Here is a 16,383-nt window from a genome sequence, read left to right as displayed (position 1 = left end):
CTAGCAGGCCAGGTAAAATAGGTTCTTGTCTCTGTGCAAAAAGAGTTGTGATGTAAGAGAGTGGTAAACAAGGTTACATAGTTTCATGGAAAAAAATACACCAGGTAGGCAGCTCAAAAAGCTGAGAACTTAGCACACAATCTGTATTCAGACTGGGATTATAAATGAATGGAGTCCAGTTCTTCCTGTTTTTTCTCCTTCCCCTCCTCAATTTCCTCTAGGACAAAAAGTTTACTCTGTAAATTAATTAAAATTACTTCTAAAATGTTAAAGGGGCTCTCTTGACTCAACTGAGCCTCTGACCTTGGGACTTTTAAATGGATCCATAAAACTCTCAAATTATCAATACGGTATGAAATTGATATATATCATTTTGTTTTTACAACCTAAAATCCATCATTAGGTTATAAAACCAAACTTTTGTTGCGCTTGCATAAGGGCCTAAATGGTTAACCCCACTTCCCTCCCCGTTGGCTGTGGCTTCTTTAAAAGAGAGAGAGAGACAGAGAGAGAGAGAGAGTTAGTTTAAACTTATTTTTTCCTCTCTTTGGCTTGTGGTGTGTTAACTCTACCCCTTTGCTGAGAGTGAAAGAGGAAAGTTACCTTTCCCTCAGCCTGGGGCAGTGATACTTAAATGTAAGTTTAATGTCTCCTAAATCTAAGTTAAAAATCTCCAATGGGCTTCTCATCCATGTGGCACACTGGCCCTTGGCCCACAGTCACCTTTGGGACCTGTCTTGCAACTGCCTGAACATGTTTGAGAATTAGCTCCAGGTATCTGGCTGTTGACTAGTTTTGGCCTAAGGGGCTTGTTAGGTTAAAAAAAAAAAAAAACAACTAGGCTCAAATTCAATCTAAAATTTAGGAGACATACTGGATAAATAACAATCTCACACATAAAAAGCCAGGGTAATGATTCTTGTGCTAATTTGGTTCAGCTGTAACTGGATATTATAAATATAAAATTCACTTAAAAAAAAGAGGTACTGTTTTACAGCAACACTGCCTGTCTTCCTGGGACATAAAATCATTTAATAGATCTCAGGTTGATATCACTGATTTCTAGTTAGAGTTGTTTTATGAAAAATAAATTCCATATAAATGTAATTTTGACCTTACGGGTCATGTTGTTCACATGACCTGATCAGGCCAGGATCTCACCACAACTTGAATTTACCAACACAAATAGCCAATGTCAATCCTTTTGACACATGGAATATGACTCACGTCACTTTTACACAAAAATTAAGAAGGTGCTGGTACAGGCTAGCTGCCACAGCCTACGTGGATGCCTGTTGTGAGAGTGAGAGTACATGTTCAATGATAGATACATGTGTAAAGTGCCTCAGAATTGTAGCCTCCAACTGTCCTTCTTGGGGTGTGTTTCATGGACCACTTGGCAAGGTACTGACAAGATCACACTCATCCAAAAGGGCAGTGCTCTATCAGACTGTCATTTGGGATCCTGTAACCCAGTTAATTTCACCATCTTCAACCTAAACAACCCAATGGGTCCTGGGGATATTCTATTCCTATTTACACATTAAACTTCATCATCAGGTTACAGGCTGTTGTCAAGATTATAACTAATAAAGCTGCAAGAATTCTCAATATATTGGCCAAACAACATACTCAAATGTGCAATACTAAATACAAATATCATCTAACCCTAGATTATTTAGTTGATTCTGAAGGTAAATTTTGTTAAAAAAATTAATCTAAGCAACTATTATATACAAATAGATTATGAGGACAAGATCATAAATTACTACTGATCAAATGCAGAAGGTAACCCATGTTCTGTTCCAGACCTGGAAATGCTAAAACTCCAGAGACTTGTTTGGAGAATGGTTTTTAACTTTTAGTGGATTCAAATCTCTTATAGGTGCATAAGTATGATGTTCAGGGCTTGTCTGACTTTTACTGGTCTTGTGCCTTTTTTTATAAAAACTGTCTCTAGCTCATAAAGATCTTAGCTGGGGAAAAAAGAAAAACAGCTACATGTCACAATGCTATAAAAATTTCAGTCTGTAAACAAGGAAGATGCTCTCTGACCCAGAAGGGTCCTGAACATTGAAGAGGGGAATGTGGCAGAGGCCTCCGACTTTTAATTAAACTTGTTTCTAACTGACATGATTAAAGCTGTGGTAGAAACTTCCCAAGGTAGGAGAAGAGAAAGGAAGGCATCTATCCTGGGAATGAAATGTAGTTGTTAACTGCTTGCCAATGAATGCTTCTTCAACTGCAGCCCCTATCTGCTCATGTGGAGCCATCTCAGGTTCTGCTGTTAGTACAAATCAACAATGTTAACCCTGGTCAGACAGCAAACAGCTCAGTATGTGTGTGGAAGAAACATCTTCAGTAACCACATTCACATGCTTAGTATCCTATCCATCCTGTGGCCACCAAGTAACACTAGAATATCCAATCAAATGCATGCACACAATCATATAAAGAAGACAAAGAGGCTAAAACCAATTATAAGGAAATACCCTTCTATGTTTAGGGCTCAGGATTTTGGATAAGAAATTACATCTGGGCATTTTGCTGGCATAATAAAAGACTATTTCCTATTAAGAGGTCTTGGTTTTCTTGTCTCAATACACGAATCCACCTGCTCTAACATAAATCCCCTTTCTGTGCACCACCCAACTGTTTTCGTGCATCACCCAAACTCAGCTTCAGAGCACTATGAAGTCTCCCTCCCCTTTTTTATGTAGTGGAAAGTACATGTTCCACAATGTTGCAAATGTAGAATCAACACCAGCTGTAAATATTCAATATGGCTACAGGATGATTCACAATGATAACCTTTGCATCCTAATAAGGTTATTATAATAAAGTTACTATGGGAGCATTCCCACTCATTATGCACCTGATGCCATAACACTTCCAATGTTTCAAATAAGGGCAAGGAAATGAGTGATCCTCAGGACATGTCCCATACTCCAACCCCTTTTAGAATATTCAGTTAAAGCCCAATCTTGACACTACCCCTCAGTGCCTCCAGTAATACGAAAGGAGAGCTTGAACATTGTTGAGGTGTCCTTTTTGTGTGTGCAGTTTGGATTTTTGTTTCTCATTCTCTCTCTCTCTCTCTCTCTCTCTCTCTCTCTCTCTCAAGCTTGCCTTCAGTTATTTCCTGAGTGTGTACTATCCTTTTGCCTTTGGATAAGTACTGCTTTTCTGTACACTTTTATTTTCCCAACTTGTATATAAATTTCTTTAAAAACTGGAAATAGAATTGCCATATGACCTAGCAAATCCACTGTAGATATATATCCAAAAGAAATGAAATCATGGTATCAAAGATATACCTCCTCCATCCTGTATCACAGCACTGTGCACAGCAGATATGATATGGGATAAACCAAGGTGTTCATCATCAGGTGAACTAATGAAGAAAACGTTATACAACACAGACACACATATGCATAGTATAATGGGCACCAGTCTTTCATAAAAAGGAATGAAATTCTGCCTTTACAGGAAATGGATAGACTGAAGGACATCATATTAAGTGAAATAAGACAGATGCAGAAAGACAAATATGTAATGTTTCCCTTATAATTAAAGCTTAAAAGGAAAAAAAAACTCAATCTGAACACATAATATAGATTACCAGAGGCTGTCATGGGTGGGATAGATAGAGAGTGCCAAGATTTTTAAAAAGTAGGGGAAGCTGGGTATGGTTCATTAATTAGGACCAATACATCATAATAGTATAGGATGTTAAAAATGGGGAATCTAAGTGTGGAACATAAGAGAACTCTTTGTACTATTTCACAATTATCATTTTATTAATTTAAAACTATTCTGAAATTTTAAAATAGTTATTTTTTTATACCTTAAATAGAAGGGTTCTAGTAAAAAAATACTCTTGAAGAAATAAATAAGCAGTAATAAAAATATAGTTACATTTTAAATTGTTTTAAAAAATAAGGGAGGGCTTGTTCTACCAAATAGTTAAACAGCATAATTAAAACAATGTAATGTGAGTAGAAGTCATTCAACACTATGATTGTAACAAACCTCATAAATTTCTACCTATCTTTAATCAAGGGAAACTACCATATTTACAGCAGATTGCCATGAATGCTGTATGATCTGTAAGTATTATAGACTAGGATTTTGCATTTCATTGTACTATTTGGACTTTCCAATGAGACGAATGCTAAAATTACCTCATGTTGAGATTGCAGTATTAACAGATTCCCCCCACCACACTACTGATTCCACTGTGAAGTAAAACCCTAATGGTCAAGTGATGAGCTGTTGACACACTAATCTTCAATAAACACATACAAATACACAAAGTTTAAGTAGAGATTGGAAAGATATTATTCTTATATGTTTAATTTGAAATAAAAAAGCACTTGCTAGATTCCCTTATTGCCCTATCTTCGATAATATTTGTAGTATATTTAAAACTTTTCAAAGCATTTATTAAAAATAGATCAACTAAAATAACAAACTTATTACTTAACATTTATAGCTATAAGACTTACTTGCACAGTTCCACAATCACAGATTTCTGAGCCCTCTGTTATGCCATTGCCACAGACTGCTTTCGCCTGTCTTTGTATTTGTGGTTTATTCTGAAGACAGCTGGCACCCTCATTTGAAATGAAACTTTGAAAGTCAATCAAACTGCAACTGCTAAAAGTCTTTACACCACTGGATGTCCTAAAGATTAATCCATAAAATGTCATTGCCAATATACTTCTGCAAACATAATTCTATATTACATACACAAGTTTGAGATAGTCAAAATTTAATAAGCAGTAAGAAATATTAACAACATGTGCTTAGAGGCCAAATTCATTTGGCAGGAGGTCATATGATTTTGGTCACTATAATATACATCTTTATTTTAAAAAAACTAAGTGCAATTCAGTAACAAAAATCAAATAATGTAATTTAAAAACAGGCAAAGGACTTCAACAGATATTGCTCCAAACAAAAATTAACAGCCAACTAGCAAAAAAATTAATTCCCCAAATTATACTCTGCTTAACCCTGAACTTCCTCATACATTTCAGAGAAACTGTATATTTTATTTAATTACAGACATTTACTATTAATAAAGACAACTTTAGAGACTATATCCATATTCTGTGTGTTTTTGTTTGTAGTAAAAATCTATAAGAAAAGGAGGAAACTGGCATTAATTGAGCATCTATGATATCATATATTTGATTATTTAATCCTTACAACAAAGTTCAAAAGTCAGTTCGTAAACTAGCAGAATGAGTACTCACATAGTTATTTTTTGGATATAAATACCACATATTTAACATATTTTTAAATTATATAGATACTATCTAAAATTTTGATATACACAAAAACCTTAGAATAATACATCACCTCATAATTTTCTAAACTTTTAAAATCTTTTTTGTTAGCAATGTTCAAATATCAGTAGAGTACAAACTATTGCCACCAGGCTGCACAAGTGTACAACTGCTGGGATATTGATTCCACCTATGTTTCCATCAACTGATGAATGAAAAAGAAAGTTGTGTTAAATACAGTTGGCCCTCCATATCTGCAAATTCCACAATGGATTCAATGAACAGCAAATAGAAAATATTTTAAGAGAAGTACATCTACACTGAATAAGTACAGAAATTTTTCCTGTAATTATTATCTTAAAACTACAATTACTACTATTTACATTACATTTATATCATGTCGCTTATTGTAACTGATCTAGAGATTACTGATCTAGAGATAACTTAAAGTATATAGGAGGGTGTGGGTAGCTTAATATGCATCCTTAATTAAAAACATTCAATATTTTCAAAGTGTTTCAGATTTCAGATTTTTTATGTTGTAATATCTGTATATACATAAGACACCTTAAATATGTGAAATTTCTTTTTCATATGCACATTATATAAATACATATATATATGTATATGTATATATATATTCCCTAATAAACTTTTATACACTGTTTTTAAAGAACATTCATTTTATTACATGAGATTGATATGGAACTGACCACTTGAAATGTCAGATTTTGACACTGTTAAAAACTTTCAGATTCTGGAGAATTTCTCATTTCATATTTTCAGAATTGGGTTTCTCAACTTATCCTACATCAAGTTATGTAACTGAAGTGAATATCTATGAATATTGGTATTCTAGGGTTAGGGATGGGAATGGGGGTCCTGTTAATATCAAGAAACCACTGGTATACACAAGAATATTCAGACATTAAAGAGAAGATAATCCTGTCATCTGTAATAACACAGATTAACCTAAAAAGTATTATGCTGAACAAGATAATCAATGCACAAACAGAAAAATACATCATGGTCTCATTTATGAGATACAAAATCCATAAAATGTCAAATTCATAGAAGTAGAGACTAGAATGGTGGTAACAAGTGGCTGGGAGTGGTGAAAGGGATATGGGGATGTTTCTTTGACTTCAAATTCAGGTACATTTAATGCAAAAATTCATCCTAGAACATTATGTAACAATAAAACAGTTCTTATTAGATTTTAATTGAAGCTTTTCTACAGACTATAGTTTGTGAAAATCTTACCATGAAAATTGAGAGGTGATGAAATTTTTAAAGATAAAACTATGACATTTGTTTCTGGGAATTATATAATTCATCTACATAATATATGTGGGTGAACTAAATTTATACATGTGGCTATGATTCTAAATTAACATTTTAACAATGCTTCTCTTGTTCTAAAATGAACATGTAAGGTCACTTAATATGTCTGTACTACAGGTTTTTTTAACACGTTAAATGGAAATAATAATATTTGCCTAACTTACATGACTTCTTTGAGAATTAACAAAATTATGAGATGCACCATGGAAATGAAACATCTTGTGATAGTTATATTTTTATAAAAATTAAGATAATTTTTGTCTTATACAAATCATGAGTTATAATACTATATTATTATAATATTATATATTAAACCATTTTAAGCATCATAAAAATCATTATACAAATCTAATGATTTACTAATAGATTCAAAAACCTAGGTCTGTCCTAAACAAAACTGTCTGACCATGGTAATTAATATCTTTTTTATGACTTAGAATCTCATCTGTAAGATCAGAAATAATATAATCAATGCTATATAGATGTGAGAATCAATGCTATATAGATGTGAGAATCAGATGAGTTTACACATATAAACTGTTTAGTAAATATAATGGGTGGGAATAAAATCCACCTGAGACCACCTACTCACCAAATGATGGACTAAGAAACATTAAGGAAACATAAAATGAGGCATTTGTTACCTGAGCTTGAGAGAGGTGAGTAGCAGGTAGAAGTGGACATTTCCCTCAGAAACAGCTAGTTTTCTTCCTACCACACTGAGGTCTCTTCCACTAGTCCCTCATTGATTAAGCAACTTAGATGGTACAATCTAAACTCAACAGGCACTTAAAGGGTGGAGGAATAATGGGAATGAGCGTTGCTGGGCAGATTTAGGACAGGGGAGTTATATTGTGATAACAAGGTTTCCAGAACCTGGGATGTGAGTTCAGTGTGTACCAGACATCTTATGGTTATGAATACAGAATTGCTGCAAGTTACAAAGATAAGAACTGGTGCATAATTTGTAAAGCAAGTTCGGCAGCAGACATAACTTGGACTACCTGCAATCCTCTATACTACATGCTACATGCCTATTATTCTGGCTGCTCTAAGTCTAAGTCACGTTTCTTATGAAAATATACCATGAAGAGATTTTTCATATAATGTATTAGTTTTATTAACATTAATACTTGACTCTGGGTGACATACACATTTTATCATAACATTTTTTTTTTTTAGTTTTTCGACAGGCAGAGTGGACAGTGAGAGAGAGAGAGAGAGAGAGAGAGAGAGAGAGAGAGAAAGGTCTTCCTTTGTCGTTGGTTCACCCTCCAATGGCCGCCGCAGCCAGCACGCTGCGCCTGGCGCATCGTGCTAATCCGAAGCCAGGAGCCAGGTGTTTCTCCTGGTCTCCCACGCAGGTGCAGGGCCCAAGGACTTGGGCCATCCTCCACTGCACTTCTGGGCCACAGCAGAGAGCTGACCTGGAAGAGGGGAAACCGGGACAGAATCCAGCACCCCGACTGGAACTAGAACCTGGTGTGCCAGTGCCGCAGGCAGAGGATTAGCCTATTGAGCCGTGGCACCGGCCCATAGCATTTTTGAGAACAGTCAAATTAACGAGCTCACAGTAGTAACTTTCATATTTTGAGAATATTATATTGTTGAGAATATTACTATATAGAGTATTAATATTATATATATATGGAGATTTCTTGAAAAAGCTAATGAAAGTGGAATTTTAAAAGGTTTATTTTGGTGCAAATTTTTGAAATTCATGCATGGCTTTTCTTAATTACACATTTTTCATGAACCTTCTGAGAATTCTCATATGTATGAATTTAAATTTTTGCATCAAAATAATCTTATCGTACAATTTCATTTTCCAAAAAGTTTTCAAGTACCATCATGTGTGTGTACATACTTGTGTGTCTGTAAATTATGTGTATTATTTCCATTTGTGCATCTATATGGTCAGTATATATTCATTATATACCCATAGATGAGTATGTGTATTTATAATAATTTCAGAGCAAATTTTATTATAAATACTTGTGTATATATACATATGTTAAATATGTATATGTTTATGTTTGTTCTATCTGATCCTTAATACAATTACAGGAATAACTATGAAAAAAAATTATGTTTTCAAAAATTAATGCCTTATTCTCACTTTGTGTTTGTCACTGTTCTTCAGTAATGAACAGGTAATACCTATCATAGGCCATATTCAATAAATAAAAACCAAGGAATACTAAAGGCACCTTGTAAAGATCTTATCTAATGCCTTATTTTGACTAAGGTTATTGGTAAGATTTATAAATTTACTAGCTAATCCATCACATACTTATATAACTATATATTTATATATATATATATATATTAATTTTCCCAACTTTTTCTTACATCACCTTTTAAATTGAGAGAATGGGAATGATTATAATCACTGAAAAACAAAAATTTAAGCAAGATCAATTCATTTTCCAAAACCACACAAATACTATATACTTGATATTTGTCTCCAACTGCACTTTTCATTCTTTGGATAGTTTTGGTATTCTTCCACAATGTAAACTACTCTAAAAGCTGTCGCTCCCCCTCTTCATGGAAGAATGACACAGGACCCTGCGCTGTTCTTTTGTCTGCTCGGCCCTCCCTGGGTTTGCTGCTGGTTCTTCCCGGGTTGGCTACCGTCCCTTCCACCTCCGTGGAAGGGTGGTTCCCCCTGCCACTTTCCCCACTTCCGCGGGGGAGCGGCACACCGCCAGCCGGCTCTCTCGGGGGCTGCTCAGGTGTTCCTTCAGATAGATGTTCCTGGTGCATGTTGGCTCTCTCCTCCTTTATAGTCCTCTTCCACCAATCCCAACTCTGCTACCCACACGCCGAGTACGCTGCTCTCCTCCAATCAGGAGCGGGATCAGCTCCTGCAGGTTACTGATTGAACTGGAGGTAGCTGTGTAAAAGTTGTTTTTACTCCTCTCCCAGTGCCATATTGTGGGAGAGCAGATGCATAGAATAAGTCTTAATTCCAGTAACTTAGTCTAGTCCGAGTTGCTCCCCACAAAAGCAAAAACAAAAATTCTTTGTATGTCCTACCAATACTCTTCGAAGTATCCTTACACAGGACTTTTACCAAAAATATGTATCCTAAGGAAATTTTCTCTGCTAATATATATGACATTTTATATTTGCTTTCTTTGATTATCTTTAATGGTAAAGTTAGCTCCATACACTTAACATTTTAACTTATATGTTTATGGGAATTTTTTAGTTAAATTGGTTAATTTATAATTATGTTACAAGTAAATACTAATTTTTTGCATTTCAAGTATTTAAAACAAAATTAAAATGACCAATCAAAGTCCTTTAAAAAACTTACATAGCTCGTTGATTCATTATACAGTTGGCTTCTGAGCAGTGACATTTCTTTGGATCATCATATGATATCCCCAGACTGAGTGCCAGCATCTGGGAGACAACAACTGAAAATGCCTCCAAAGTCATCTCCTTGGGATACTATAACAGCAGCAAAGAAGATTCAAGTGAAGGCAATTCATTAAGTTGTAGTAAAAATATTTTTTTCTAATTCTGAACATTTTTTGCTTTTTAAACAGATATTTCAGAATATAGAAAGGTATGATTCTTTGGGCAGGCAAGAAGATGAAATTTTTCTTATGTGATTTTACTGAGGTATAAGCATTTTAAGATTATGCCAAGCTTTGTCATAATTTAACAAGTGAATGACTAGCAAATTTAAGGGAGCTCCCATAACATATAAAATGACTCTGATGAAGCAAATTTACAACAGCTTTTTGGCTATATAGACCACAGTGTTCATTTCATCCAATTTTTTTTTTTTTTTTTTTGGCAGGCAGAGTTAGACAGTGAGAGAGAGAGAGACAGAGATAAAGGTCTTCATTCCGTTGGTTCACCCCCCAAATGGCCAAATTTGAGGTGATCAAAATACTTTGACCTATAAGGATTTTGGTATTTACTTAAAGAACCCCAAAAATAAAATATATGGGCAATATATTGAAGGTTTTTTTTTAAGTGTTTTAAGTCTAATGGAAAAAACTTAACATGAGTAATTTTATAGAGATTCCCAGAACAAAATCAGGTCACAACTCAAGGATTCTCAACTGAATAAATGGCCTTTAAGGAAGGCACCTGCCACACAGTCAGAAGTGAAGCTGTGATTACTCCCCCAGTCATTCCCCAGAGGGACCTGTGGTCACCAATCAGAATGACTACATGCATAAGAAAAGGAACTATCTAGGACTTTTTGAGTTAATTGGATTCTAAGTAAGAACTGAAGTTACTCTAGAAAACTGAGCATCACTTTAGTCCAATCCGCTGGTCTAAATGCAGGCTCAAATTGAGCAAGTGTCAACAAGATCTAGTTTCAAGTTCATCCCAAGAGTAAATCCTAAACAATTAAAGATATATATTGACTGTTGTTTTCCCATTTCAGTATTATATATGGAACAGAAATACTAGCAAAATTAAAAAGTTCATTCTGTGATAAATGGAGTTATGGCTCTCATGATAGGGATCATCCAGAGGGCAGCCCTGAAATTACTTCCAAAGTGATAACTCAAATTATATGGCATCCCTAAAGGAACTACATAGATCAGTGCCACCAACAAAATACGATTTTTGTAGTAGTAATGTGAATATCACATCATCAATTAACATACTTATTTGGTTAGTGTAAAAGTCAAATGAAAACTAGAGGACTCTATTATCACAGATTTAATTTGGTGTGATGATGGCAATCACATTGCAATTCTCAAACGGTATCTTTACTGGAGTAAATCAACATAGCTTCTGGCAACTTACATGTAGCAGCTGATTTACCAATCTCTTTTTCATCCATTAACAAAAAAAAATCAAAAGCAATTTTTCTTTGAAAAAGGCTTTTCATAGGGGATGTGTATTATGTCAATGCTCATCTCTTGGCTCTGTGATAATATAGCCCAAAGAGACTCTGATTGTCTTTATATCCCCCAAAAACTTCATTCTTGCCCACTAATTGTGATTATAATATGATTACTAGAACTTGTATTTAAGAAGTGGCAAACATCATAAATGTTTAAGCAAAAATGTATGCAAATTTTCCAAAAGTACAGTAATTTATCACATTGGACAATGTCCTGAGATTGTGTAATACAGTATTTTGGGACATATCAAGATATCTCTTCTAAAATTATACTTGTTTAATATATTATATTGCCCAGTAGAACAGAAAAAACTAGGTTTCATAACTTTATTTTGAAATTAGAAGCAACATGGCATATTGCTATAACTTGCTCCAAATCATTTCCAGTATTCTATAAGCAGCTCCTGGCTTAACATTTGTCTCAGGAAAGTTTGAAACTTGACCAGGAGACACCAAATAACCAAGTGAATGGCTCATTATAAAGTATATGTTTTCTGATCCTAAGCCCATAACCTTCTATGTTCACAAAAAAAAAAAAAAAAAAAAGGTTTGGAAGCAAGAAAAAACTATATAAGCAGGTATCTTAGACTCCTGTGGTATCATGTTCCCTTTTATGCCTAACTCAGTTGCTTTTTATGACATCCAACAAATATTAACTTTATAAAGAGAAGGGAAAAGTATAATCCTAGTTTTTGGTTCAGAAAGATATACTAGCAATAGTCAGATGTGGACATCATAACCTTCAAAAGACCAAGTACACGTAAGTTCCTTTAATACTTCTGGAAATTCACTTTGCTCAAAAAAGAGATGGCCAGAAGCACACTAATCCATAGGTACTTAATAATGGATTTGCTAAGTGTTCAGAAAATTGAGAGCAATAAGTTTTGTTTATGATAAGAAAGTCTAAATGAAAGATAGGTAAGTGGACCTTGGTAAATGAAGACATATTGCAAGCGATTCATAACCTATCATACCATATCAATTATAGGAAGACTCTCAAAAATCAGATTGGCAGTATTTGTTCACTGAATATGAGTTACACTTATTTTTCCCAACCATTTCAGTAGTCGTTCAAAATGTCACTGTACAATGTAGCCATGTGCTTGGACCCTACACTTGCATGGAAGACCAGGAGGAAGCACCTGGCTCCTGGCTTCAGATCGGCGCAGAGCTGGCCGTAGTGGCCATTTAGGGGGTGAAACAATGGAAAGAAGACCTTCTTTCTCTCTCTCTCTCTCACTGTCTAACTCTGTCAAATAAATTTTTTTAAAAAAGAAATATTCCTCTTTCTCTGTATCCCTTTCTCTCTGTAACTCTGACTTTCAAATGAAAAAATAAATCTTATTTCAAAAATCAATAGTAGGATGGCATAAAGGCTCATAGAGCTACATCATCTTTCAGTGATGCATTTAATTTTACCAACAATTTTCTGTACATGTTAATAAATATAAACATTTAATATACATTTAAAAGTTTCTTTTATATATTGTCTTTCAGATGTTTGAAACATTTTTAAAGGATTTTATTATGTTTTTATGTACTTATTTTGATTTTAACTATTTTTTTCTATAAGAATATTTCCCCAATTTATGTCTGTAGTTAAAAATCTGGAGTTATAGAAAGTTTCTTAACAGATAATTTTCCAGGATGTATTATTCAATGTATTAAAGAATGTATGAGTATTTACAATATTTTATTCCCACTTTCACTTCTAGTTACAGTTAATTGCAACTAATATTTCTAAAAATACTTTTCTTTCTACAAGCTTCAAAATTTCAGCAGTAATGCAAGACAAATACAATCTCTAGATAAAAACAAATGTAAGCAGTATAAAACATACACTAATTTGTCGATAATTTTAAAATGTGTAAAATGTAGAAAAATAAATAATTGCATACCACTGCAATTCCTGCAGAATAACCAGTAGCACATATCTTTCCAGGAAACACTGCACCCACATAGTCTGGATAATCCTTATAACTAAATAAATAAATAAAATAAATCACTGTATTGAACAATTTAAACTTGATAATTTCTACTAAAATAAGTATGTGGTTCATAAAATCACATTCTAAAGTATAATTGAGGGACAATCAATCCATGTGCCTTTGGTTCAAAGTTTGAAGATATTGTTAATGCAATTGGTTTAAATACATTGGATTCTCTGAACATCCAATACATCTGAGATTTTGATGGCTTTGGTGAGTTCATTTTATTTGGTTAGGGTTAAAAAAGCCTTTGATATAAAACATTTTATTGAATGACAATAAAAAGTTTTAATTTATAGATCAGAATTTGTCACTGCCACATAGAAAAACTCAATAGTTCTTCATAGAAATTCCTTTAATGTATCACATTACCATTTCATTTCTGATTCTGGGCCTTACGAACTCTCACATTTTGGGTATTCTAGAAGGAAAAGATGATACAAGAGATGTAGGAAATCTATTTAATAAAATGATCACTGAAAACTTTCCAAATCTTGGATAAAAGATTTGGATATCCAGATCCAGGAAGCATGAATGGCCTCTTAATAGACTAAAACAGAAACAAAGAGGCTTCTTACAGAATATTATAGTCAAACATTCACAAATCCAAGACACAGAAATCCAAAGCATCCTTTGCAGGACAAGAGAGAACATAATAATGTACTCACAGTACCCAAATATAAAAACTGTCATCATGGCATTATACCCAACTAAGGTTTTCTTAAAAAATTAAGGAGAAATAAAGACTTTCCAAAATGGAAAAGTTAATAGAATTTATCAACACCAGACCTGCTTTACAGCCAATGCTTAAGGGATTTCTACACAAGAATTAACCAGGCAATAACTATCAGCATAGAAACACATAAATATACTGATGTCATAAACAAGAGTGTCAATTTGTTAAGTCAACAACAGGAGTCACTGTGCACTTACTCCTCATGTAGGATCTCTGTCCTTAATGTGCTGTACATTGTGATTTAATGCTATAACTAGTACTCAAACAGTATTGTTCACTTTGTGTTTCTATGTGGGTGCAAACTGTTGAAATCTTTACTTAATATATGCTAAACTGATCTTCTGTATATAAAGAGAATTGAAAATGAATATTGATGTGAATGGAAGGGGGGAGGGAGTGGGAAAGCGGAGGGTTGCGGGTGGGAAGGAAGTTATGGAGGGGGAAGCCATTGTAATCCATAAGCTGTACTTTGGAAATTTATATTCATTAAATAAAAGTTAAAAAAAAGAAACACATAAATATGCAAAACTCATTAGAGCAGATTCACAAAATAAAATGAAAAAAAAAAAGATTGGAAGCTTATCATTATATAAAACCACCAAACCGAAATGTTAAACAAGAAGATAGGAAGTTAACAAAGACCTACAAAATAACAAAAAGAAATTAATGAAATAACAAAATAAAAAGATCATTACTTATCAATAATGATCATGAAGGTAAACATACTAAATTCCCCAAGTAAAAGCTTTGGATAGTTGAATGTATTTTTTTAAAAATCAGTGCTACCTACAGCAAACATTCCAGAAAAGCATTCCAAGTAAAGCCAAATAAACTCTGTTCTTACTTTTAAACTTTTATTTAATAAATATAAATTTCCAAAGTACAGGTTATAAATTAAAATGGCTTTTCTCCCTCCCATAACTTCCCTCCCACCAGCAACCCTCCCCTCTCCTGCTCCCTCTCCTATTCTGTTCTCATCAAGATTCATTTTCAATTCTCTTTATATACAGAAGATCAATTTAGCATATATTAAGTAAAGATTTCAACAGTTTGCACCCACAAAGAAACACAAAGTGTAAAATACTGTTTGAGTACTAGCAATAGCAATAATTCACAATGTACAACACATTAAGGACAGAGATCCTATATGAGGTGTAAGTGCACAGTGACTCCTGTTGTTGACTTATCAAATTGACACTCTTGTTTATGGCATTAGTAATCTTCCTAGGCACTAGTCATGAGTTGCCAAGCCTATGGAAGCCTTTTGAGTTCGCCAACTTAGATATTATTCAGACAGGGTCACAGCCAAAGTGAAAGTTCTCTCCTCCCTTCAGAGAAAGATACCTCCTTCTTTGACGGCCCATTCTTTCTACTGGGATCAGGATCCCACTCGCAGAGATCTTTCATTTAGATTTTTTTTTGCCAGTGTCTTGGCTTTCCATGCCTAAAATACTCTCATGGGCTCTTCAACCAGACCCAAATGCCTTAAGGGCTGATTCTGAGGCCAGAGTGCTGTTTAGGACATCTGCCACTCTATGAGTCTGCTGTGTATCCCGCTTCAATGTTGGATCATTCTCTCCCAGTTAGTATTTGAAGACACTAGTCTTGTTTATGTGATCCTTTTGACTCTTAGACCTATCATTATGATCAGTTGTGAAATGAAATTGATCAGTTGGACCAGTGAGATAGCATTGGTACATGCCACCTTGATGGGACTGAATTGGAATCCCCTGGAACGTGTCTAACTCTACCATTTGGGGCAAGTCTGATTAAGCATGTCCTAAACTGTTCATCTCCTCCCTCTCTTATTCCAACTCTCATATTTAACAGAGATCACTTTTCAGTAAAATTTAAACACCTAAGAATAATTGTGCGTTAATTACAGAGTTCAACCAATATTATTAAGTGGAACAAAAAAATACTAAAAGGGATAAAGTATTAAGTTGTGTGTCAACAGTCAGGACCTATTTTCACATGGGAACATAGATTAAAAGTGAATGGTGAAGATAAACCACAGAATTAGAAACTACAGTTGGATAGTGTTTCCTTCATTTTATGTTTCAATATAAATAGTCTGTCATTGTGTATACACAAGATTTTTTTTATTCATTCACTCAATGATAGACATTTAGATTG

At 34.1% G+C, this 16,383-nt stretch overlaps 1 protein-coding gene across 7 annotated transcripts in view; it reads right to left on the bottom strand.

The window, feature by feature from the left end:
- The window catches only part of LOC138843052 (disintegrin and metalloproteinase domain-containing protein 32-like), a 145,836-nt gene that overhangs the window by 58,513 nt on the left and 70,940 nt on the right, over positions 1-16,383 (bottom strand). For all 7 annotated transcript variants that reach the window (XR_011386381.1, XM_070068586.1, XM_070068587.1 and 4 more), the window contains 3 exons: positions 13,422-13,503; positions 9,964-10,100; positions 4,509-4,686 (listed from right to left, as the gene is read on the bottom strand). Coding sequence is in view for 6 of the 7 variants with exons in the window: in XM_070068586.1 (XP_069924687.1) it covers positions 4,509-4,686; positions 9,964-10,100; positions 13,422-13,503 (397 nt within the window). In the remaining variant the exon portion in view is untranslated. The remainder of the gene's footprint in view (positions 1-4,508; positions 4,687-9,963; positions 10,101-13,421; positions 13,504-16,383) is intronic.

Source organism: Oryctolagus cuniculus, chromosome 2 (assembly GCF_964237555.1).
Source record: "Oryctolagus cuniculus chromosome 2, mOryCun1.1, whole genome shotgun sequence".
NCBI classification, from domain to species: Eukaryota; Metazoa; Chordata; class Mammalia; order Lagomorpha; family Leporidae; genus Oryctolagus; species Oryctolagus cuniculus.
The sequence above is the reverse complement of the archived record's forward strand: the minus strand, read 5'-3'. Positions and strand labels throughout refer to the sequence as shown.